The 24,197-nt window shown below is 31.8% G+C and overlaps 1 protein-coding gene across 4 annotated transcripts in view; it reads left to right on the top strand.

Moving 5' to 3' along the window:
- Positions 1 to 19,208, top strand: part of LOC148617014 (nuclear receptor subfamily 1 group I member 2-like) — a 128,183-nt gene extending 108,975 nt beyond the window's left edge. For all 4 annotated transcript variants that reach the window (XM_088584267.1, XM_088584269.1, XM_088584268.1 and 1 more), the window contains one exon: positions 6,273 to 19,208. In XM_088584267.1, coding sequence (XP_088440393.1) covers positions 6,273 to 7,618 — 1,346 coding nt within the window. In that variant the 3' untranslated portion in view covers positions 7,619 to 19,208. The remainder of the gene's footprint in view (positions 1 to 6,272) is intronic.
- The last annotated feature ends 4,989 nt before the right edge of the window (positions 19,209 to 24,197 follow it).

The following is a 24,197-nucleotide window of genomic DNA, read 5'->3' as shown; positions in this document are numbered from 1 at the left end:
ATACAGTTTTAGCCTTTGTCTTAAAAAATATAAAAGAATGACCTCCATTCATCATCCACATAGCCTAAATCCATAATAAATGCTCCCACTCATCAATGATTGAGTTAATCCAGGTATTTTTTTTAAGTTTTGTTAACTGTTTGTTTGTTTGTTTGTTTGTTGGGGTTTAACGTCCGAGCAGCAATATTTCAGCTATATTGAGACAATGAACATGAAATGGATGATAAAATGAACATGAAATGATAAAAAAAAGGATGGGTCACAAGGACAACAGGGTCGACAAATTTGGATTGCCACTAGAAAAAGGGGGGATGGGTAAGGTCGGGCTATTTAGCCTCCTGTGGCGGAGCGCAAAGGTTCCTACTCCTATCGAATACCACAGCAGGGTTCTTTAACGTGCGAGGAACGTGGCATCTTTCCCAACACGGTGCACCACTATGGTTTGCGGTCAGGTTTTCCGTATTATAGCCTGACAACCCCCATGTAACATCCCAGGGGTACCCCATTCCACCACCTGGGGCACACATCCCAGTTGCTCTGTGGGCAGAGCGCCTAACCCCCGGCTAGGTTTCTGAGCACTATTTAGTCGCCTTTTACGACAAGCTTAGCGCTGCTGCAGGCCTATTCTTTCAAACACCCGGACCTGCACGGGCAAAGTTTTGTTAACAGTTGCAGTTGACATGAACTATATGTTCATGCTGCAGCTGTGATTTCTTCTTTTGTATCAAAATTTATGAAATTATGGTTTACAGTTATTTATTTCAATTTGTGCTTTGATGCAAGAAAATATGTAAATGATAAAAATATTGATTGAAAAACTGTAATGGAGGTTAGGGCAAAAAATAAATGTACCAGAAATGGGAGGAGCAGACGACACACGGTCTTTGTTGGTAAAAAATAAAATAAGGCAGGGATAATGGAAAGCTGGAGTGGAAGAAAGGGGAGTAATCAAGAATGATTTTTTTTAAAGAGAGGCAATGAAGAATGGTTGTAAAGGGAGATATACAGGATTGGTTTCATAGGCAATATGGAGTCTTATATTTCATATTCCTGAGTGGGTTTACATCACAACATAAAGGCTATAAAATACATGTATAGTATGCGTCCTGTTTGCCTTTTCCTAGTTTTTTTTTTATTTGCAAGAAAGCCTCAATCACTCACCTGGTTAAATAAAAAAAAACTTTCAACCAACACAGAATTTCAGTATTGTTTGCCAAACAAATTTCACATGTATTGTCACATGCTTGAAGTCAAAATACTGTGAAAGTACTATTGTTTGTTGGGTACCAATTTTCGTGGGTAAGGTAAACCACAAAATTTGGTTCCCAACGAAAATGACTATTTTCTTTAAATTGTATTACAGGATCATCATAACCATGAAATCTTACCCATGATTATAAGTACTTTCACAGTGTTTCAGAAAATATGCAGTGTGCTTGGGCTTGGTCAAACTTTACCCTGCCTAAATGTACATTTGTATCAAGGATTGTCATTGTGGGATTTTACCTTAGACACAATTTTACTCTCAACAGATGTCCAATAGTTTGAACCACTTCCAAAAAAATGTGTTGTTTTTCTTAGGAATTGATTTATGTTGATTGATATATGTAGTTTTCTTTAAATAGATAGAAGTGAGGACTTGACCTAATGGGAACAGAACATTTATCAATTTCTTTCACAGTCTGATTCAAATGCAGCACAAAATTTTATGACACTGTTTTTTTTTTAATTTGTATGTTTACTGATCTAGCCAATCCTTATTCTCCAGTTTCGACTGTTCAGCTGTTTTCAATTCAGTGGTAAAGATTAGGAAGTACAAGCTGGGAGCCCAGACCATATTTTTGTTTAATATTTTCTATATGTTCTACTGAATTTTGCCCAAAAGTTTGGTAGCCTAGCTCAAAATTTAGTAGCCATGGGCTACTGGGTGACTGCTAATTTTTATCCCTGGTTTACTGATCCAGCCATATTCTCAAGTTTCAATTGACAACTGTTTTCAGTTCAAAACAAAATAATCGAATAAACTTGTCAGGGTTAATGATTTGTTTAGTTTGGCTCATTGAATTAAAATTTCATTCCATACTTTTTTCTTTTATTCTTGCCATATTTTTTTTTCTGTGCATTTGGAAATGTGAAGGTGATTTTTATGATGTACTGTAGACCATAAAAAATACATTAGTTGTAAAAAAATAATCTTGTCAATATTTTATTAACATTGATTTCTTTTGGTGGTGTTGTAATTACTTAAATAATTTGAAAAATAAAGAAGGTTCTGCTGTTTTATAAATGAAATTTGGTTATGTGATATAATTTGTTAGCTCAATACAACCTTTAAAACCTTTAAAACTCTGTGAACTAAATACAAATGTAGTATTAAAAAAGAAACCCTGTGATCTTGATCAAGTGCACCCCATTACAGTTACACAGGTAAATTATTCACTAGACTTTAAAATTCTTGCTCTAGTCACTGTTTCACTGTTTATTTACTACATTGAAAATTTGAGTGAATTTTGATATAACAAAACATTTTTTTCTCAAACGATACATATCACAATATTTGATATGTTTGACGATACGTATCACAATACATTTTGAGAGACAGATGTCCTTCATGGGCACTGCCATGTTTTAAAAAAAGAAGCAGCTTATTCATGACAGGAAATAAAATGTAAGTATTTGATCCATCATTCCATTTGAAATAAAACATTTAAGCAATATTTTTTTTTTCTCTCGGTCATTAAAATAAGGCTAGCTATAACACTAATACATGTACCAATAAATTTATTTAAGAATAGCATCATATCGTTAGAATCGTAGGCGGCCAACCGAGTCATCCCAAAATACCGGGATTTTGGTACATAGGCTGAACCGTTTCTTCCTGTAAATCAAATGAACTTTGGTAATAAAAATACAAAAACGAAATTGTTAAATTGTCAATATCTGTATCATCATGAAATTTTTAGATTTATTTTAACCTAAAGTTTTGAAGATAAGAAAATTCTGGTTTTAATCAAACACAATACCAGTATTATGATACATACTAGTTTTAAGCACTATAGGCTTATATGGCATCTTTATGGAGTAACAGTATTCATTTGTTAAGCTTCAATTTTTTATATAACCACTAAAATTAAGTATGGCAAATCAGGAAAATGGTGAAATCAAGCCATCATTGTTAAATTTCATTGTTTTTTTATACGTCCGCAAAAATTATTAGGTTGTATAACGGTATCATGCTGTCGTCATCTGTTTCTACTGGCTTTCATAGGCCATTTGTTTTCCAGTCAATAACTTGAGTCATTTGGTCTATTTAAAAATGTACCACAAGGTGTCATACCTTTTTCAACATAACTTACAAATTCTTTTACATATACGATTTTTTTTGTCAAAAAGACAGCATGCAGTATTTTTTTTAAAAAAAATTATGACTATCATTTAATAGAATGAAATCAGATGAAAAAGAGAAATATTTTCCCACTTTTCATGATAAAAGAGAATAAAATTAGCGTGGAAAATGATATTGGATTAAATAATTCTATTATTTAACTTAAGTGCAGCAAGTGGAGAATTACTTTCAGGTAGATGAAGATCAAATTTATGATTTAAAAAAAAAATTGGGGGAGGGGGAGGGGCAACTCCATTGTTTACTGTTCCTTAATAATTGATTTTTCATGATTTTGAAATTTATGCTTCATTTAGGTTTGTGACTATCCTGTCCATCTTTTACTTTTGTATATAATCAAGATTTTAGCAAGTTAATTCTGTAGAATAATGCCTGTCTGTTCTTCTAGAGGATGGTTAATCAATACAGAGGATTCCTGTTAATCCCATAGCCTATCTGACAGAAAAAAATGTTACAGAAATATTATCCTTAAATGATAATTTTGATGTTGATTTTTCGTGATTTGCACCCCTATTTCTGGATGTATTCCTATCCAATTTAGAGGAATTCTTATGTTAAGCCATTTTTTTTTAGCTTTTGTCATGAAATTTTGATGAATTGCGTAAGTGTTTTTTTTTTTGCTATATTCTTGGTAGACATATATATATATATGTCTATTTAAGGTTATATTGGATAAACAGGTAGGTAGGTAGGTAATGTTATTTTATTGAAGGATCAGTCTTTCTGAAAATGAGACAGAAGGTGATTCATGCATGTCAAAAACCCGCCATTTTTTTTCTTGAGCAGAAACAGCTACTGATCACATGACCAGTCTTAACTTTTCATTTGGTTGTTGTGCTTTTGAAATAAAAATTTTATAGATTGTACATGAAATTGGAACTTTGAAAGAGTTATCGTTCTTGATTTGATTTCATGTGCTTAATTTTAGTGGGAGATTGATGTATGATTTTCTAAGAAGTGCAGATCTGAATTCAGAAATGATTATTATTGTTATTTGAAAGTCTGAAAAAGCATTGTTTGTTTGGTGGGTTTTTCTACACCATGAATCACTTTGCCATTGGCAGTGTATGAACTTTATGTAGACTGGTACTTAATAAATTGTTTTATGTAGACAATTATGAGAGGATTCTTGACTTTGATAATGCTCAACTAAAAAAATGATAGTTACAGCAGCATTTCATTAAAAAAAAAAAGAAATGACTGGGTATGTGATAGGGTAACCTTAAACAAACATTTTTGTTCATCTTGGCTTTACATAAAAATAAAATCATCCATTATTAGAACAAAAAAGTAAATTTTCAAACCAAGAAATATATTCAACAAAGTTTTTAGGGGACATATTGTTTTTATTGGTAAAGAAGTAATTTAACTTTCTATAATACTTTACTAACTTAACTTATCTGTCTCTCCTTAGGAGAATTAGACCAAGAATACAGGCCTACTGAAATTTACTTACATCTGTCTCTTGTTGAGAATTGGACCAAGAATACAGACCCTACTGAAATTTGTTTCAAGACGGTTAACATTTAGGCAGAATTCTTTCTGACTGTAAATAGATATGCTTGGTTAAACACTTACAAACATGTTTTCATAGGGCTTGGTTCTCTCACGAGGTGGACCGCCTTATTGGACTTGTAGTCTCACTGTAGTTTCTATCATGTCTGACTGCAAATTAAGCTCTATAGATTTTGAATCTCTTCATGATCCCCATGTTGAAAGTTCATGATTGTACAAATCATTTTCATGAGAAAAAAAAAATGACATAAACATGTCTGGTAGTGGTGTGGTCAAGTTAAGGGTGGGAGGTCATTTGTTTTAGCAGCCAGGTTATACAACATCTAAAATTGGTAGTCACTGCTTCGCTGTTTAAGCAATTGGCAATATGAGATAGAGTGATGACTGATTTGCTCTGAGTCAGAATAATTTGTATGAGTAGAAGATGTGTGTCCCTAACCTTCCTGCAAGGCTGTTGCTGCTGCATCACTGACACCTTTTATAAAAAAAAAAAATATCATGTTGTCTCGTGTAAAGCAGGGTTAATAGATTGGTCAGTCTGATTTATTTTTGCCCTGAAATTATATGAAATATTATCATCTGCAATATAGGATGGTAAAATACTGTGTTAAGTACTTCTCTGTCTAAGAATCGGGTAAAATGTATATAAGGTGTGGCACATAAAGGGAAAAAATGCAGAGATTTCATTGCATTAACCAATTAATTATACCACCAGAAATCACCATCAAAGTAAAAATAAAATTGGCCTTTTTAAGATATTGATAGGTCAAATTCAGTTGAAATGCACTACGGAAAAATGGCAGGAAAATTTTCCCACACTTTTTCCCTATATAAGCAGTCAAAAAAATATTTTGGTTGTTTTCTAGATGTACTGAATATATTTTAGGCAAAAATGACTAAATTGGGGAAAATGATATGCCACCTATTGCCTGATTCTTACACAGAATGGTACTTAAACTACTATCAATCAATTTTTAATACCCACCACATGAAGTGGTGTGGTAGTATGTGATACCCTCTGAAAAGTTGGTTGTCCATCTGTTTGTCTCCTGATGGTTTCCAGATGATAACTTGAGAACAGATCAATGAATTATTTGAAATTTTGCATAATTTTTATGTACTATGAATGATTGATTGATTGTTCAGATTTAACGCCCAAGCAGCAATATTTCAGCTATATCTAGGGGAGAAAGGTACTACAGGTTAAGTTCAGTTTTCAGTAAAATCTTTCGTGTAGTTTTAGAGTTTCAAACATTTAGCTATCCCACTTTTTCACCATAATGTGGTAGGGTATCTTTCTTATCTATGCACTATTTTTGAAATTTATTCTGTATTAAATTTTTTTTTTTTGTAGATGATGAACAAAAGAAACAGAGAAAACAGAAAATTATCATAAACAAATTACGTAAACATGGTCAACTACCTCCAGAAGACACTTACGCTGCCTCACCTCAGGACTTTGCCAATACATTTCAGGACCAAATTCGAAACCAGTCTATCGAGGACCTTCGTGTTACATTCCCTACCTTAAACGACAGTGATCTGCTAATTCTTATGAAACTAAAAACAGAAAACCAGCATGTGCCATGTGGCATCAACACAGATCTTGCTCAGAAATACCCAACATGGATCGAAAGTCAAGAAATTGTCAATGATATTATTGAAAGTCTGCCAGACTTGGAAAAAGGTATTTTAGTTGAACTTCGTCGTGCTCACGAACAGACAGAGTTTTTGGCCAATACCTCGGCTAGTCTCAAGAGTGCCCCTAAAAATACAACTGAATTTGTGAATTTAGCTGAAATTTTTGTTCGTAAGATTATAAAAGTTGCTAAGTATATAGAGTTTTTCAAAATGATTGCTAAGGATGATCAGATATCTCTCCTCAAAGGAAGTGTTGTTGAGATTATGATGTTGCGATCTGCTGTTAATTATGATGTTCAGACTGAATCTTGGTCTCTAAACACAAAAGCTTGCATCTCAAATCCTTCAAGTAAAACCTCTTCAACGATGACATCTGCAGTTAGCTCTCCTACCACACCTGAATCAGCATCATCTAGTACTTCTGGCAATTCCAATCCTTTAATGAATGGAGGAATGGACATGAGCATGATAAATGCCATGAGGGAACGCGCTAAAATGATGGGATTCGATGTTGATGCATTACGTCAGCAGGCAGCTGGTCTTGGTTTTGATGTGGCAAAACTGGCAGGAAAAGCTCATGCCATGGGGGAGAGATCAGCAGATACAGTAGGTTTAGATCTGTCATTTAAATCCGAGGACTCTGAGGAGAATCATGAGTCTACTACTAGGTTAAGTTCAGATTTACTGAAAATGGGTAACCCAGAGACTCAAAATATGTTTCTTACATATTCCAAGTTTATCAAGTCATTGATGAAAGTTATTCATGGTGATTTGTTAATACTGAAAATTCTAATAATGCTGTCACTATTTTCACCAGATCGTTCTGGTTTATGTGAACCTGACAAAGTTCAAGAAATTCAGGAATGTTACGCTAAAGTCCTTCAGAAATACGTTCGCGAAAGGTTTCCAGACGATAGCACATTATTTGCCAAGATTATTATGAAACTGACGGATTTACGAAATATCAACGAGGTTCATACGAAAATGTTGCTACGAATGAAGGTCGATAACATAGAACCATTGTTAGTAGAAATCTTTGACTTGCCTTGTGGAGAATAATTCTCAATTTGCTCAAATTATTTATTCATACCAATTGTTTAGAAACTTAAGTATTTTATAACTTATAATAATATCAGAAAGATGTGGCTGTTTTATTAATATTGCAGTTGTTGATATTATCGACAATATATGGAGAATGTTCTATTTATGTTTGTGGAAGTAAATTTTTGTAGCTTTTTCAAAAATTTGTTTTCTTCTTTTGGTTTTTGGATTTCCCTTTTTTTTATGTGTTTTCAAAACTTAATTTTCATCAAACACATAAAAAAAATTTCCGATATATTTCATTTAGGCCTAAATAATTTTCTATCTTTCAACTAATGTCTCTTTGATGTACTGGTAAGGCAAAAAAATAGTATGCCTGTTTCCTGCCACCTTACCTACCCTATTTTTTCTCCCATTTTCTAATCATTTTATGGCCATTTTAGCTCAAGTACTGTTATAGTCTAGATTCTGGTACTATTAACTCAATGTTGGTAGCAAGAAATAAAATTATTACTTTTTTGGCCTAATGGTGTAGAGAAAAGGCTATTCTCATTAAGTAGATATTTGAAAGCAAAATTATGTTTAAATCCTTACAGCATGAGTTTATTTAAAAGTTCAGAGCTACATGTTGATCAAAAACAAATTTATTACTTTCTAAAGCTGTTGATATATTTAGTTTTCCCCAAGCATGTGAATTGTATTTTTTCACTAATTAACTTATCATTGAACTGATGAGTTTCAGCAACAAAATTGCAGTGGTTGTTACCAAGCCAATTTTCAGTGCATAACAAAGGGGTTGAGTCGTTAAAGTCTATTTCAGGCCCAGTAATATACTTGTAGACATATTTTCAGAAAACTGAATACAAATTATATTTCACATTGGAGTATTTCAAAATTGCTTATTTTGATGAAGAAAACAAAACTTACATATTCTGTAGAGTAATGAAGCAATTTAATAAGTCCCTCACCTTCAAAGAGTAATGAAGGGAACCAAGATTCTAGTGGAAATCAAAAGAATGTAATCAGGGACAAAAACCAGTCATGGAAAACAGACAAACACAACTTAGAACACAAAGTAACCAAAATAATACATACAAAGTAACAAAAGTAAATGAGCAACTCGGACTCCACCAAAAACGGAGCGTTCACCAGGTGCACCTGTAGGGTAAGTGTCCTCTGCTTTTCTAGAAACTTAGATTATTTTGTGAATTACATTTTCAGAATGGAATTATACTGATATGATTCTTTTCTTTTACTGCTTATTCACTTCTGATTTTGTCAATTTCCACTTAGTTCTCATTGTAAAATCTGGTTTCATTTTGAATTTCCAAGTTTTAGCTACACATTATTTTTTTTCAACTAAAAAATCCAAATTTTATTCAGAATAAGATACTGACCGAAGCAATGCGTGCAGACTCATTCATTTCATTCAAAATATGGTTTGAAAATGACAAAGTTAAGGCTTTTTTAGATATTTTTCAGAAAACAAATTTCTTTAATTAAGCACCGAAATTGACTTTGATCATTAACGATATTTGTAAAATTTATTTAATTAAACCTGACAAGTACATGAACTATTATTTTATAATGCTTGCCAACAAACACTTTTGTCTCAAGTTTTTGAAAAAAAAGACTTTGCATTTTAACTGTCTTGATGACTCTACCCCTATGTGACTGTTTATTCAGCAACATGCTTAAATTTTATTGATGTAAATTTTATCTTTGTTTTTTGGTTTTGTTACCATACTTGTCTTAAATACAATACTGTGGTATTTATCTGTAATTTCCTAAGATAAATGATATGTAAATTTTTTAATTTTACAATTTTTTTTTACATTTAAATTCAATAACAAAGGTAGGTGAATTTAAGGGAAATAACTGCAATTTATCCCCCCCCAAAAAAAAAACCCTCAAATTGAGATTTCTTCAAATTCTGGAGTTTTTTTTCTCAAATTTAAGATTCTAGTAAGTGGTTGGTTGAAGTCAGAGTTTAAGAAATCAGAAAGATTTGAGAATTTTTATGAAACACAGGCCAGAAATCCTGTGTAGAAAATTATTAAGAAATATAAACTGGTAATTTATTTTTGTGATATGTTGGTTAGTTATTGTTGTATTCAGGTAATATGTGTAACTGAGGGTTTTATTGTAATAGTTATTGTATATATGTATGTTACAACCATGTGTTTAAGTGATGTGTTCGTCCTAGTGTGATTAAAATTACCGGTAGCCTTTAGAGTTAAGCATGCTCATGAGAGAATACATAACAGATTATTTGTTTACCTGACAGCTAAATTTTCCCTGTATTTGCTGTTTAAGGCATAGTTTAAGGTGCTCATTAGGTCAAAATTAAAAAAATATCCTAGATTCTCATCCCTCCTGACCCAATTTTTTCACCCTCTCAAAAAATTTATTTTGATTTTGTTCCCACTTTAGGTCAATTTCATTCAACAGCATTATTCATGTAAATTGAAGAAAAAAAAAAATGTTTTTGCAAATGTAAAATTTTGTTTTTTTTAATGTGAAATTCCCCAACTCGACCCTAATTTTAAAATAATGTTGGTTGAGAATCTAGGATTTTTTTATGATGAGGTTTAATAATGTAATTAATTCAGTATAATTAGGCATTTAGATGAGGCAATTTGTATCTGCTTCCTATTTTTATTCATTGGTTCATTTTGTCATTCTTCAATATAAAAAGAACATTAAGAAGAACATCTTTAGTATTCTCACCATGACAAATACTTAATCAATAGAATTATATTTCAGAGCTTTGAAATGTAAATTGTTTAGAATTTATGAACTTCCTGATAAATTTTCTGATGACTTGGTTGTCTGTAATCTGCATTATGATGTATGGATGTTGGATTATATATTAATTTAGCAATTGTCTATGTTTCCTGTTTAAGGATATTGGTTGTATGTGATTTTCTTTTCTTATTCATCACTCAAGTTATTTTTTTTCCCATTCAACGCTCAGTCTTTATCTCACCACATACTGTAAATGTAGTTATTTTCTAGGTGTACTACTTTTCGCTAATTTGTGAAAAAGAGTACACGCGATATTTATTTTTAACACTATATAATGCTAATCATTTTTTTGAAACTGCAAAAATTAATATCCTTGGTATGTTCACTTGACAGAATCCATGAAAATTAGCAACCGCGAAAATTAATACGTTTTTAGTCTATTAGACTGGGGGGGAGGGGGGGGGGGGCTATATTGAAATCACCTGGTGCGATGTCAAACTTGTGTCTTGTCTCATTTCTTGGTTTCTTGCTTTTATGATTCGTATGCACTTTTACAATTTAGTATTTTTTATGTGATGCATATTTGAAATTTTTTAAAGCAGATTTCTCAACTTCTATCAGAGAGAATACTTAGATATTTGGAAAATTGTTTTGCTTTGACAACTTGTACTAGGTCCTACCTTTCTAGATTTCTGGCTAATACTGTATTTGACAGATACTGTTGAGTGGGTGAATTCTTAGCATGACAAAGCTGCATTTATTTTTTTTTTTCATTCTGCAATCAGTCATTTCCCTATTTCAGTCATATCTGCATTTAATGAAACATAAAATGTAAAACTTACTTTTGTGCTAAAGTTAATGGAAGAAAATATGCTATTGATGAAAAGTAAGATTTTTCCTGATGATGAGAATAATATTAAGAATATGATATATAGTATTGAAAAACAATTTAAAATAAACAAAATTTGCTCCTCGTTGCATCCGGCTTTTGAGTAAAGCTGAGTTTAGCTGAATAACTGTGGATATGAGATAACATGAGATATTAAATGGAATTAATCTCTAAATATAGTCAGTGTTACATGTACATTGTGTCACTTAAATTCATTTCACAAGACTGTGGTTTTAATGCTCAGAGATCAAACCCGGTGTTATTTAGTCTTGTTATAGGAATGGAAATTATTTTATGTGTTGGTTAAAACTTCAGGATGTTGACTTAACATTTAAAGGATTGTTAAATATATATTGCTGTATTGTAGATAAGATAAATAATAAACTATAGCAAATGAAATAGTTAACTTATAGCAGTAGAGTTGGAATGACCATTACCTGAGGGATTAAAAGATTTAAAGTTCCTATCACAGATTTAAATACCTGTGAAATGATAGAAAGTTTAAATTGTCCAGTTAACTATCTTTAACTAACTAGACATTTTATCATATGATTGTCATTCAATCATGGAAAGACCTACTCTATTACATGAAGTTAACCATATTATTTGCTGTAAAAGTAGGTATATGTGAATACCTATATGTCAAAGGATGTCTTTCATAATATGTTATATAAAATTTCTTATCAGTAAATATAAAAGTGATGACTGACATTGGAATTTGTTTTTGGTAAGGCATTTCAGTTTGGCGGGTGAATTTCATAACATTTTAGAATTATTTTATATACATTTTATGCAGTTAGTTTAGTGTTGATGAATCTTTAAAAAGGGGAAAAAAACTCTATGAAAATAAGAGAAAACTAACCCCCCACCCCCTTTTTTTTTTTAAAGCAATAGTGTCTTTCAAATAAAGGCTAACTGTTGAATAAGTGTGTTATTAAAAAATAATCTGTATCAAAAGATTGTATGTTTTGTGTTGTAGCTTTTTGTTTTGTCTACATAACTGTAAATTAGCTTTTTTAATTATTTATCACTATATTTTTGTCAGGGCGAAAACAGCACCTTAACATACCTTTCTCTATCCAACTTATTTTAAAGCAATTTCTTTTTATTGTGATATTATTACATCAGAAGGAGAAAAACATTCTTTGTTAATGGAGGAAATAATTTGGGTTTTTTTTTTTGGTTATTTTTAGGTTTGATAGTTATGATAATATAAGATTGGGATAGTTATGATAATATGATATTGGGGATGGTATTCATGACTTTTTAATAGTCAATTTCGTTATAAGATATCAGTTGCAATATCAGTAACTTTGACAATTGATTTTTTTTTTATCTTTTAAAAAGAAAACATTTTTTTGTACCCTTCAACCTTTTCAAGCCATAACTATATTTTCTCTGAATTTTTTAATCATGCCATTGTTTCTGATATTATAGTGAGAGTTGGGCTTTACATGAATGCTTACGTATATTGTGCTTTATTTATGTAAAGTTTAGGTATTCCTACAATTTACCTCAACTGTTAAAATTGGCCTCAGAGCTATATCACGGGATATCAGATATTTTTGTATGTAAATAAAAAAAAAAAATGCTGTTTTACTATGTATTTAAAATACATCGAATTCTAAAGATAATTACTTAAGATCTTTTAAGATTTTAGATTTTTGTATGGTTTTGAATGGTTTGTTTTCACAGTGGATAAAACTTCATAGAAAACAATAGGTTCAGATTGATTTGATGACAAGTTTTCAGTTTATTAAGGGTTGTGTTTAGGTAAGATTTACTGTAGAATCAGTCTCAATTTTATACTCTTCAGTCTTGTGTACTCTGAATGGTCTGTGATGATATTTCTATTGTTTTTTTGTTTTTTGTTTGTTTTTTTATTTTTTTTTATCATCAAGATGCAATCACAGTACATGTGTATCACAAGTCATTTTTCTCATATATTTATGTAAGAATATAGTATATACAAGTGAAAACCAAGATAGAAGCTATTTTCCTCTTGAATCATATCAGTACCCTTTTGTCTTTCTTTTAACCATTCCATTTCTGTTTTTTGCTAATCTAGGTCTGTTTATGGGAGTTCTTATATTGACCTATCATTCATATTGGCACCAGCCTTGTAGTTGCTGTATTTGCCTGAGGCTAAGTCAAGGGCTAACACAGCTGTCAGAGTAATATGACTGGTGAATAAAGAACTACCATATATTGACAATTTTTTTAGTCCTTTTCATTACAAACCAAGGAGTGCTGAGTTCATTATAAAGTGAATATAAAAATGTTCTACAACTGGCTTACTGTATAACCTATTTCTTTCCTATAGTAATTTTTAGACATTTTCTTTCAAAAAAAGCTAAATGGATATTAACTATACTTACTTCATTAGTTTTGATGAAAGATTTTATTAAAATTAAAATATCTTATGATGCCATGTCGTCTTAAAATATGACTTTTTAAAATCATATAATTTGATAAAACTGATTTAATCTTTGATTAAAAATCTACCTTCCCGCAGTTAAATATGATAAGTCTATGAATAATAAGTGAATATATTAGCTTTTTTTGTTTATTTATAAAAGAAATCATCCATTCCATGGATATGTAACAATTTGATCTTGCACTTGTATAAAAGGACAAAAGTTTTCTTTTAAAACAGCAAATATTTTTGCTGCATGATGTATTGCATTGGACCAAGGTTACCATGTAGCATGTGAAAAGAAGTCTGGTAATAATTATTTACTGACAAAACAACATGAAAAATATATATATATAAGTAAACAAGTAGTCATATTTCTTATCTTAATGTGCATGTCATAATAATTTTTCTCTGTATCTTTTTTTTTTGTTGTCTATTTAACTTTTTTGGAATAAGAATTTCCAACCAAGATTTTGAAAAGGTATATTATGCTTACCAAGTAGATAATAGATATTTAATACATGTATTTTTCTTTTTAAAATATTACCTCAGATAATCTCAAAATAAAAACCTAAAAAGTATGTGCAGTAGTACATATGGTTCAAATTAAATTTCTACCTTAATATGGCAATGATTTGAACATTTTGTGAAAATAAATTCCTATGTAGTGCAAATGGAGTGAGTTCTCATCTGGAAAGAATCACAAAAATCTGACCAAAAAATAGTACAATGTACATTTGTAGTTTATTTCTATGAAATGCATTCTTGATACTGCAGGGCTATCTTAAGTTGTTTTAGGAGCAAGTGGATAATTTATGTCTTTGTGTTTCCTGTATTTCAGAATCTAGGCTCCTGAAATTTTTTTGATGACAGGTTGTTGATATAAATACTCATTTTCTAGCTAGTAACACTAAACAACAAACAGTATAAAAGATTTAACCAGTCTTAACCCAAGACCTCTGCCGAGGGCAACTTGGTTTACAATTCAAATCAAGTTCAAAATGCATAATAATGATATTAAGAGATTGGAAAACATGATTAGTTTAGACAAGGATTCATTGCATTGATTCAGGGTTGAAACAATTTTAGGTTTCATTGTGGATGTACATATCAAGAAACACTCAAACCGTTAGAAGATAATGATAAATTACCTCTACTAAGGCATTCTGTATATATAATTCTAATTTTGAATATTTGTATAATTTTATTAAGTAGTCTTATAAGAAAAAATGTTTTTTGCCTTGTCTTTTCACTTCATGTCTTGCCATCACTCATAATTATGAATAGGCCTTACATTATTTACTTGATTTATATTCGTAGGATTTCACATAATCCAATTAAGGGTCTTGTCTGAATTACTCCAGTCACATGACTGTGTCTTGACCAAACACGTTTAGCCTTGCCATGGTCATGGATACAATTTTTACTTTTATCATATATTGTTGTGTAGCTACATCCAATGAGTTTGTGCCATAAAAAGCAACCAAAAAACATGAGATCTACTTCATAAGACTGAACTTACCCTATTTTTTTTTTTTTGAACTCGGGGTATGACATTAATATTTTGTTAACCTTGTCCTATTGGGCAAGTTGATGAAAATTCAACATGCCTAAATTAAAAATTTTGTTCCTAAGTTAATGCATTTTAAATAATACATGTAATTTGGTTTCCACTTTGGCAAGTGTAATTTAAAATCTTCTTGTCTGAATAGTAGTTTTACTTGTCCCAGGCAATAGAACAGCCTGTAATGTCAGACCCTAGCTCTTATATAGCAATCTTAGCAATAAATGTAGTGACACAGGCTGAACATATACATGTATGTAGGATGTGACACAGGTATTTTAGCTATTACGCTGTTACTAATTATTTTTTCTTTGCTTGCTTAAATCTTTGCTTGTCATATTTTTGCAGCTCGTAAAGGAAACTGGACATCTGAGATACTAGAGGGGTTAAGCTAATGGACATGGATGTGTACTTCCATGTTAGTTGGATGTACTGGACATGTCAATACAATTTAATTTTACATAGTTACTGTGAAAGTACTTATATTCCTGAGTATCAGTTTTCTTGGCTTAGGGGAAAAGCACAAGTTCGTGGATTTTTGAATTCATGCTTTTGATAATCCTGTCATAAGATTTAAAATAAATGATCCTTTTCGTTGGGGACCAAATTCTGTGGTTTACTGTACGGACGAAATCCACGAAAATTGGTACCCTACGAACAATAGTACTTTCACAATAAGTAAACATTCGTTAGCATGTAGAATATGTCAAAGTTTTTAAAAAAAAAAGAGGAATAAATTGAAGAAAAATGGACTAGTATAAAACTTTTTTTTAAATTTTTTGCAAACATTGTGTCCATAAAAATTTACTTTGAGAAGGAAAAGATAAGTGAAAATTAACTTTTTAAATATGACCTATGGGTGCAGAATATCTGAAGTCTTTTCATTAACATGGTTTATCATACAAGGATGATGAAATATGTTTCACAAGTTCTTAATAATTTATATGTGAAATCCTACACATTTATACCAACTTGAAGATGTACATTCAAGCTGATAATGATGTGTCATGACAGTTTGTCCGTGGTTTTGTTGTAACAATTAAAGATACCTGTACAAGTCCACTTACTTAATCTCTCTACCGTTAATATATCATTCTACTGCTATTGTTTATGATAGTTTTATTCTGAACTGTAGAAGTTACATTTATATTTTGTACTGTTAATTATATTGTTATCTTTACTGTAAAATTACATTAATGATTCATATATTAAGTACTGTTAACTAACATTAATAATATTTTATCCAATGATTATCTTTAATATAAAATAACATTAAATTTTATTTGTGATTGGCCCTTTCATAAGTCGATTTTTCATCAGTTTTTGCTGTTTATGTAATCTCATCCAAAAAACTTGTAAAACATTTTAGGACTCAAGCAGGTTGATCACATACATTGTATTTAAGCCTAGACTACTATTGACAAGGCAAGGCAAGACTGGATATTGAATGACAGGGGCATATCCAGGAATTAGGGGAGGAGGGGGTTCCAGGGGGTAAGCAAATAATAGCTTGGAAACCCACCCTTTTTTAAAAAAATTTCTGGATATGCCCCTGTACTTTATTTCAAAGTTCTGAGATTTTTTTTTGTTGAAATTTCAGGTTTTCTTGAATCTCTTTCCAATGGAAAGTTATCGTTACCACTGATAATGAAATTAACACTGACTGTTCAAGTAGATATAACACATTCTGTCTTTACATATCTATTGCATGTAAATTTTTCTAAACGTCTCTAAAATGAGATTGACGGTATTTTTTCACAGTTGTTCATGAATATGTACGGGAGTATGTGTGAGAATGAGAAGTTGATAAGAGATAATGATACTCACAAAGTGTAACAGTGTTAATTTTGTTATTTTTGCTCAAATAGTGCTATTTGTTATTCATTGTTTTCTTCCATTGTACCTTTTATTTATGTAATCTCGGATAACCGGTGAAAAACAAGCCCAAATGAACTGGTGTAGATGTATTTTGTTGTACCCATGTGTCAGGAGAATTGCACTGCAATTAGTATGACTGTGTCTGTCTGTCTGTATTCTCTCCCAAGGAAAAATCAATGTTGCTCAATTCAACCTCATTGTTTTATAAACATTTGCTGTTTTATGATGCATTGTTAGATATTCTGACTTAGCTGAGACAATTTGTCCCAGATGGATATTTTTGTTAGAAATCTTGTTGTCAAGATTGACCTAAGATTATTTTAGAGACTGTGTGTATTTCTGATACAGTTTTCAATTTTGTCAAATATTTTGTTGAATACTCTTAATTCATTCTTTTTGCTATTATGTACTAATCCATATAAAAATCAGACACTGCCTGTGTTAGAGGTAATTCATGGTACAGAAAAATACACCAAACAAACATTGTTTTTTTTTTGTTTTTTTTTTCATTGTATATATGCTATATTTTGATGTACCGATAGTCAATCTTGTATTTGAGCAAACTATACATTCATCTTAAGAAAAGCATCCAAATCTAATACAACAATCATTCTAGCAAATTGTCAATTTCTAACATAGCATATTCAATTTTTATTTCAAAAGTGTAACGAAGTGTAATGGCTGAATCAACAAAAAAAGACTGGTCATAAGTTTTTGTAACTATAATTTAATGAGAATTTAAAGGTTTTTTTTTTTTTTTTTTGTGGGGGGCATGCATTAATCACCTCTTTACTGATTTTTATAAGGACTACTACTTAAAATTTATTTCCGGTGAAAAATTAAAGGCACTGAAGTACTGCACTTAAACATTCACAGACAAAATTTATTGAATGATCTTAATTCTAATATTTAATTACCAGTACTGGTCAAAGAGTAGTTCTAGCTGGAAAGTAATGCTGGTCACCAGATTTTTTATTCTCTGCTGACGAACAAGTTTTAATTTTCAATTTTTTTACATTACAAATGTCCAACAGATTTTCAACATTGTGATCTCAAAAATAAGCTATCCTAGAAAATGGCATCAAATACACCCTGGGCCAGTACTTAAGAAGCGCTCCACATAAGAATCATGCAAAATGTGATTCATGGTTGGAAAGTCTACATGTTTTTATTTTTGTTATTTTGTTTGAAATGTCATAGTAAACTTAAAGTTACATGTGATTTTTCATATAAGCCCTGTTCATAGGAGATAAAAATTATATAGAATGCACTGTATTCAAAATTAAGGGAGATAACTCTGTAAATGCCACTCAAATACAATAGAATCTATTGTATTTTCAGTGTTGATTATCTCCTAAGAGCAGGCTGATTTGAATGAATAATTATAAATTTCATTGTATAGATGCATAAAACAACTTAATTACAAAAACAAAAATATGTAGCCTTTTTTTGGGGTGTATCACATTTTTCAGATTTTGCATGATTCTTACAAAGAGTGCTACTTAAGAAAGTACCTAAGGCCAAATAAAATTAATTACTAGATTTTCATCCCCTCTCACACCTAAAAATTGATAAAAATATTTTAAAAAATGGGGGTTGGAATTTCAAAATCAGGATGATTTTTTACACATCAGTTTCTAGTATTGAAAACACAAATCTTTAATTTCTTGGTGACTAAAAAAGATGTTTTTTTTCTCTGAAACTGACATGGCTATGGATTTAGAACATATCCTTATTTCAAGTAGCTAAAATTAGGCTAGCAAATATCTGGTAAGGACTGAAAAATAAAATCCTCCCACACATCCCATATTTTTGTGAAGGTTGGATGAAAATCTACCATTTTTAGTTTAGTTGGCCTAATGTTAATGTTTTGAATTTTTGTATGTATCACTTTACTCAAATAAAGCTGTCTTGTACCTAAACTGTACAATTCAAAACTATAATGTATAAAGTTATAGATTGATGTACAATATTTTCTTCACTGATTTTTCCATTTTAACTGTTTATCCTTGGGGTGAATGGAATCATTTTCTTTTGTTAGTCTGACAGTTGATATATTGTTAGTGCACAATTGTCTGAAAATAAATTGGCATTTAAGAAAAGCCAAAATGTTGTTGTGGTTCTTTCTTGATTCTTTCTTTTTTTTTTAACCTTTACCCTTACTTGGATTTAGTTTTTATTAGCGCATCTAACCGAAAGTCATGTGAGCTATTGCCATCACTTGGCATCCGTTTACGTTGTCGTCGTTAACAATTTGTCAAAACTCTTCTTCTCTGACACTACTTGACCAATATGAACCAAACTTAGTACGAATGTACCTTGGGGTATCCTGCATAGAAATGATGTGGGGATTTTTGATCTATGATCATGGCCACCGTTATTAAAAATAGTACATAAAGGTCAGACAGTAGTTTTTCACATAGATCTCCAAAACTGTTAGGTTTAGCTAAATTCTGAGGCAGGTAAAAGTGTTCAGCATGATGTGATCTATCTGTGGTCAAATTTTCATTTTAATCTGTTAAGCCATGTTGGAGTTACTGCCCTTTTTGAACATTTTTTTGCTATTTTTATGTTATTTCTTTCAAATATCTTTTCCTCTGACACTACTTGACCAATTGGAACCAAACTTGGTATGAATGTTCCTTGGGGTATCCTGCATAGAATTGTTGTGGGGATTTTTTATCTGTTAATAAACATGGCTTCTGTTACAAAAAATAGAACGTAGGAGTCAGACAGAAATTCTTTCAATAGCTGAAATAATCCATATTATTAGCACTACAAAAGTCTTCAGGGATAAAAGTTGTCAGACGATTCCTTGTAAGAGTTATTGCCCTTGAAAAATGAGTTTGTTTTGTTTTTTGTTTTTTTTTGTTTGTTTTTGTTTTGTTTTTGTTTTGTTTTGTTTTTTTTTTTAAGTTTTCAGCTAATATCTTGAGAACTATGATAGAAATTCTTCTTAAATTTACTGCCCTTGAAAGACAAAATTCGACCAGGTGAAGCAATTCAGGCTCATGGGAGCCTTTTGTTTCCTTAAATAGTGGATTATGATCAATCCTTAAGAATCTTACATCTCTAGTAGAATTTAAGGATAATTTTAGTTGTTTGGCTAAAAGAAAAATCAGTACATTTGTACCAAATTGACCTTGCTGGTCAAATATGTGACCTTCGTTTAAGAATGTCCAAGTTCTTAATTTTTATAACCTATTAAAGACCTTTTAAATCCCTTCCATTGAAATTACAATTGCTTTACAATTTAATATGTAATTTTCATTGTTGTATAGTTCAAGGTTACCAGGTGATAGATTTAAGTACCAGTCCTCATAAAATTCAGACACTGCCAGTAGTAAAGTGTTTCACGGTGTAGGAAAACCTACCAAACAAACAATGCTTTTTCAATCTAAATATGTTATATATTTACATGACAATATTTATTCTGTATACAGGTCTGTACTTTTGAAAAAATCATACATTTATCTCCCACTAAAAACCAACCAAATCAAACAAGATCAAGAACAATAATTCTTGCGAAGTGTTAATTTCATGTACAATCTATGTGTTTTATCTGAAAAGTGCAATGCCCTAAATAAAAAAAAAACTAAGACTGATTATATGATCAGTAACTGTTTCAGTACAAGAAATAAAACTAAATTTGGCGAGTTTCCATGCATCATTCACCTTCTCTTTGATTTTGATGAAGACTGCTACTAACAATACTTAAATAAAGGACCACAAATTAAGAAATTTACGGAAGTTTTCAGGAGTGATGTTTTTCCTTTGAAAAAAAAATACTAAACTGGATTTGCTGAAGGAGACTAATGGTTAGCCCTCCATCTGTACATTTGTCTGGCACACATGTGTTCCTTACTTGATCTCTAAAGCCTTTTAAATATGGAGGTGATTTTTCTTGTGTGGGGGAATCATCTGTCTTTTCCAGACACAAAAATGTTTCTAGGATAGTCCTACTTCGATTATTTAACAGTTTTGAGCATGTGGAGTGTTTGGGCATCAATTTGTCTTGTTTTTGTCTGACTTATAATATATGAGTTATCTATAATTAATAAAATAAAGAGCTTCACAGATTGCAGCAAGATATGATCGCAGGCCTGTACACTTGGGGCAAGTGCGGACATAATATTAGTTTCTGATACAATTATAAATTAAGCATAAGAACTAATAGTTCATTATGATCGAAACAACTAGTTTGGACATAATACAGCACGAAATTCAATTGAGTTAGATTTAACAAAAGGAAATGTAATGTCCAGCAATGGAAGACCAGAAATTTGGATAAGAGGGGGACACTCCAGTAATAGCCATTTCAATCATAAATTTTGAGCATAAAATCGGAGGGAAATCTTTGATTCACCTATAGATGATGCAGTTCGCATTCCTCCCAGGGCAAAAGGAACAACCATTTGATAAAGATGGTCTAAAATAAAATTTAGATAATAAGCTGGACCAAGCTGTTGGGGAATTGAAAAAAAAACTAAGATGGACAATTTTTAACAAGAAGTCAAAGGGCTATGATTAAAATAACTATACAAAAATCCAGTATAAACATTTTGGCCTAGTACTCGCATAAATCAAATGCCAACCAAGAACGAGCAATCAAAGGAACCATGATTGAAAGATCCCTGTCATAAATCAAGGAGTTCATCTCTGATTCAAATGATAAATAGACATGGCTAAAGATCTGCCAAATACTACCAAACAATTAGGAAGCCATGCATGATCTGTTTTCAGCCAACCACCTTCCCCATTCTTATAATAAATCAAAGACTGAAGTCTTCGAAGTCGCTACATGTAATCATCAAATATACTTTGCTACTGATTTAAGCTTACTTTCAACATCCAAAATGACACGAATGCGATATGCTCGAAAATCGGGTGACTTCCGCTAAAATCTTGGTTCCCTTGTACTGATTACTCTTTCGAAACCGTGAAGACCCGAATGTTTTCAATCAAAACAACTGGTTACATGTACCAGGAACCAAACTAACAACTGGAGTAGCTGCCGTTAGGCAAAAAAGCTTTTGCCTGCACTTAATTTTGCCATTTTTTTTGGGGAGGGGTGATAAAATACATCTAGGAGAGGCATAACTGATGCTCTAAAACGCTATCTCCGCAAAGCTTCGGGGGGGGGGGCTTCGCCCCTGGACCCCCTACCAGGGCTCCGCCTTAAGCGGCCCCCAGACCCCCTGCCGTAATTTTTCCTACACTTCAATTTGGCCTCAGCTACGCGCCTGGCTATATATAGATATCGGCCGGGGCCCTGCTGATGTATATGACCTGTATAGTCAATTGTAACGAACCCTCCTGTGTTTTGAATCGGAAACTTGGTAATATTACATGAATTCAATGTTAACCGATCATTTCATCTTTTAATGTTAACTCCCCGTACTCATACACGCGAAAAACACAAATAGACATATGTATGATAAGCGGTACATTTTAGCGATCTTTGGGTCGCTTATTATACAGATCAGGAAATCAGATTAGGAACCAGATTAAACAACTGGCAATGAATATTTATAGATTTCGGGTCCTGCTAATGTGTGTGACTTATTTAGTCTTGTAACGAGCCCTGTGTCTAAATCGGAACCTGGGTAATGTTCATTGCTAACCGATCATTTCATATAAACTTCCCGTTTCCATACAAGCAAGAAACACACGAAAAACACACGAGTATGTTATTTAAGAGGTACATTTTTATCGCGTATGAACTTAGAACTATGACGCTATGGCGGTAATCACGGCACAGATCTGCAGCATAACGTGGAGTAGTAATACATAATTATGCAAATCATATGCATAAAGTATTGAAATTACGAGTGCAAGAAGTCGTTAACAATATTAGCGACTTAAAAAGGAACAAGTAAAAAAAGGCGTAGTATTTTTTTTAAATTTTGAAACAAGATATAAGAATGCATGAATCTCAGTTGTATTTGTATTTCAAATTTAGATTTGATCTACTTTATTCTTAATCAAAACACGGGTAATATTATCATGATGTAGGGCAAAATAATTTGATACAGTAAAAATATTTTTAAAAGCCTCAGGAGATTGAATAAAATTTCTGACCTGTCCAAGGTTCATTAATGAATGCTTCCAAGGACAAGAGTCTTTACTTGAACAGCAGGGATTGTTCCCACATTGTTGAGTACAAATGACCTTTGTAAGGCCAAGGCAAACAAATTGATTTTCTATTTGTTAGGATTCAATATTTAGAAATATACCTCATGATTGTGAAAATTCACAATACGTGTATTATCAATACAAATTATCAAGGTGTTTCCTCAGAATCCTTGTGCCCTCATCTGTACTGTAGTGATACATGTACTTTCATTAAAATTATCATTCTGCTCTTAAAAACTGATCGAACTACGTCTTTATCAAGTTTTTTTTTTAACATATATGAATTATTATGTGTTATCTCTTTTCACTGGAAATTCAATATAAACAGTTTAAAATATTCAGGAGATCAGGGAATGAATTACTGATCAATGTGCAGAGGTCTAGGGAGCAACCATTTGATTTTTTTGGTGGTGGTGGTGGGGAGGTCGGGACTAGGATCAAATTTGAAATAGAAAGGACAGGACAATGAAAATCGATGATGAACAATTTGGTAAATCAGGACAGACTATAGGGAAAAAAGGTCAGGCCAGATTTTATACTGAAAAAAAAAATCCAGGATACAAATTTGTTCCTAGACCCCTCATAGAAATCAAATGGTTGCTCCCTTATTGGCAGTTTCTAGCTGGCTGCTTCTTGACGGAGCTAATTATGCTGGCATTGGTTATGTTCAGCTTCTTCAGGGGCATATCTCGGGCAGATCCAGAAATCTTGAAAAGTGAATGAGAAGAAAGTCCGTTCCAGGCTATTACCGTTATTTTCTCATTTTTGCAGAATTTTTAAATAAAACTAACTAAATTATCCAACAAAAGAGGGGCCCAACTCTTTGAAACCCCTGGTTCCACCAAAGAACTACACCTGATAAGAGTAAGGAATGTCATTAAAACCTTTCAGTCATAATCATGTTGCTTATTCCCCCCATAGGCGGGAGTTATCTTGGGGAGGCTCTGTTCCCACATCCCTGTTTAAT

Source organism: Perna viridis, chromosome 5 (genome assembly GCF_037379345.1).
Source record: "Perna viridis isolate PV_CMFRI_1.1 ecotype Kerala chromosome 5, ASM3737934v1, whole genome shotgun sequence".
In the NCBI taxonomy this organism is placed as follows: Eukaryota; Metazoa; Mollusca; class Bivalvia; order Mytilida; family Mytilidae; genus Perna; species Perna viridis.
This window is presented reverse-complemented; position numbering and strand designations above follow the sequence as displayed.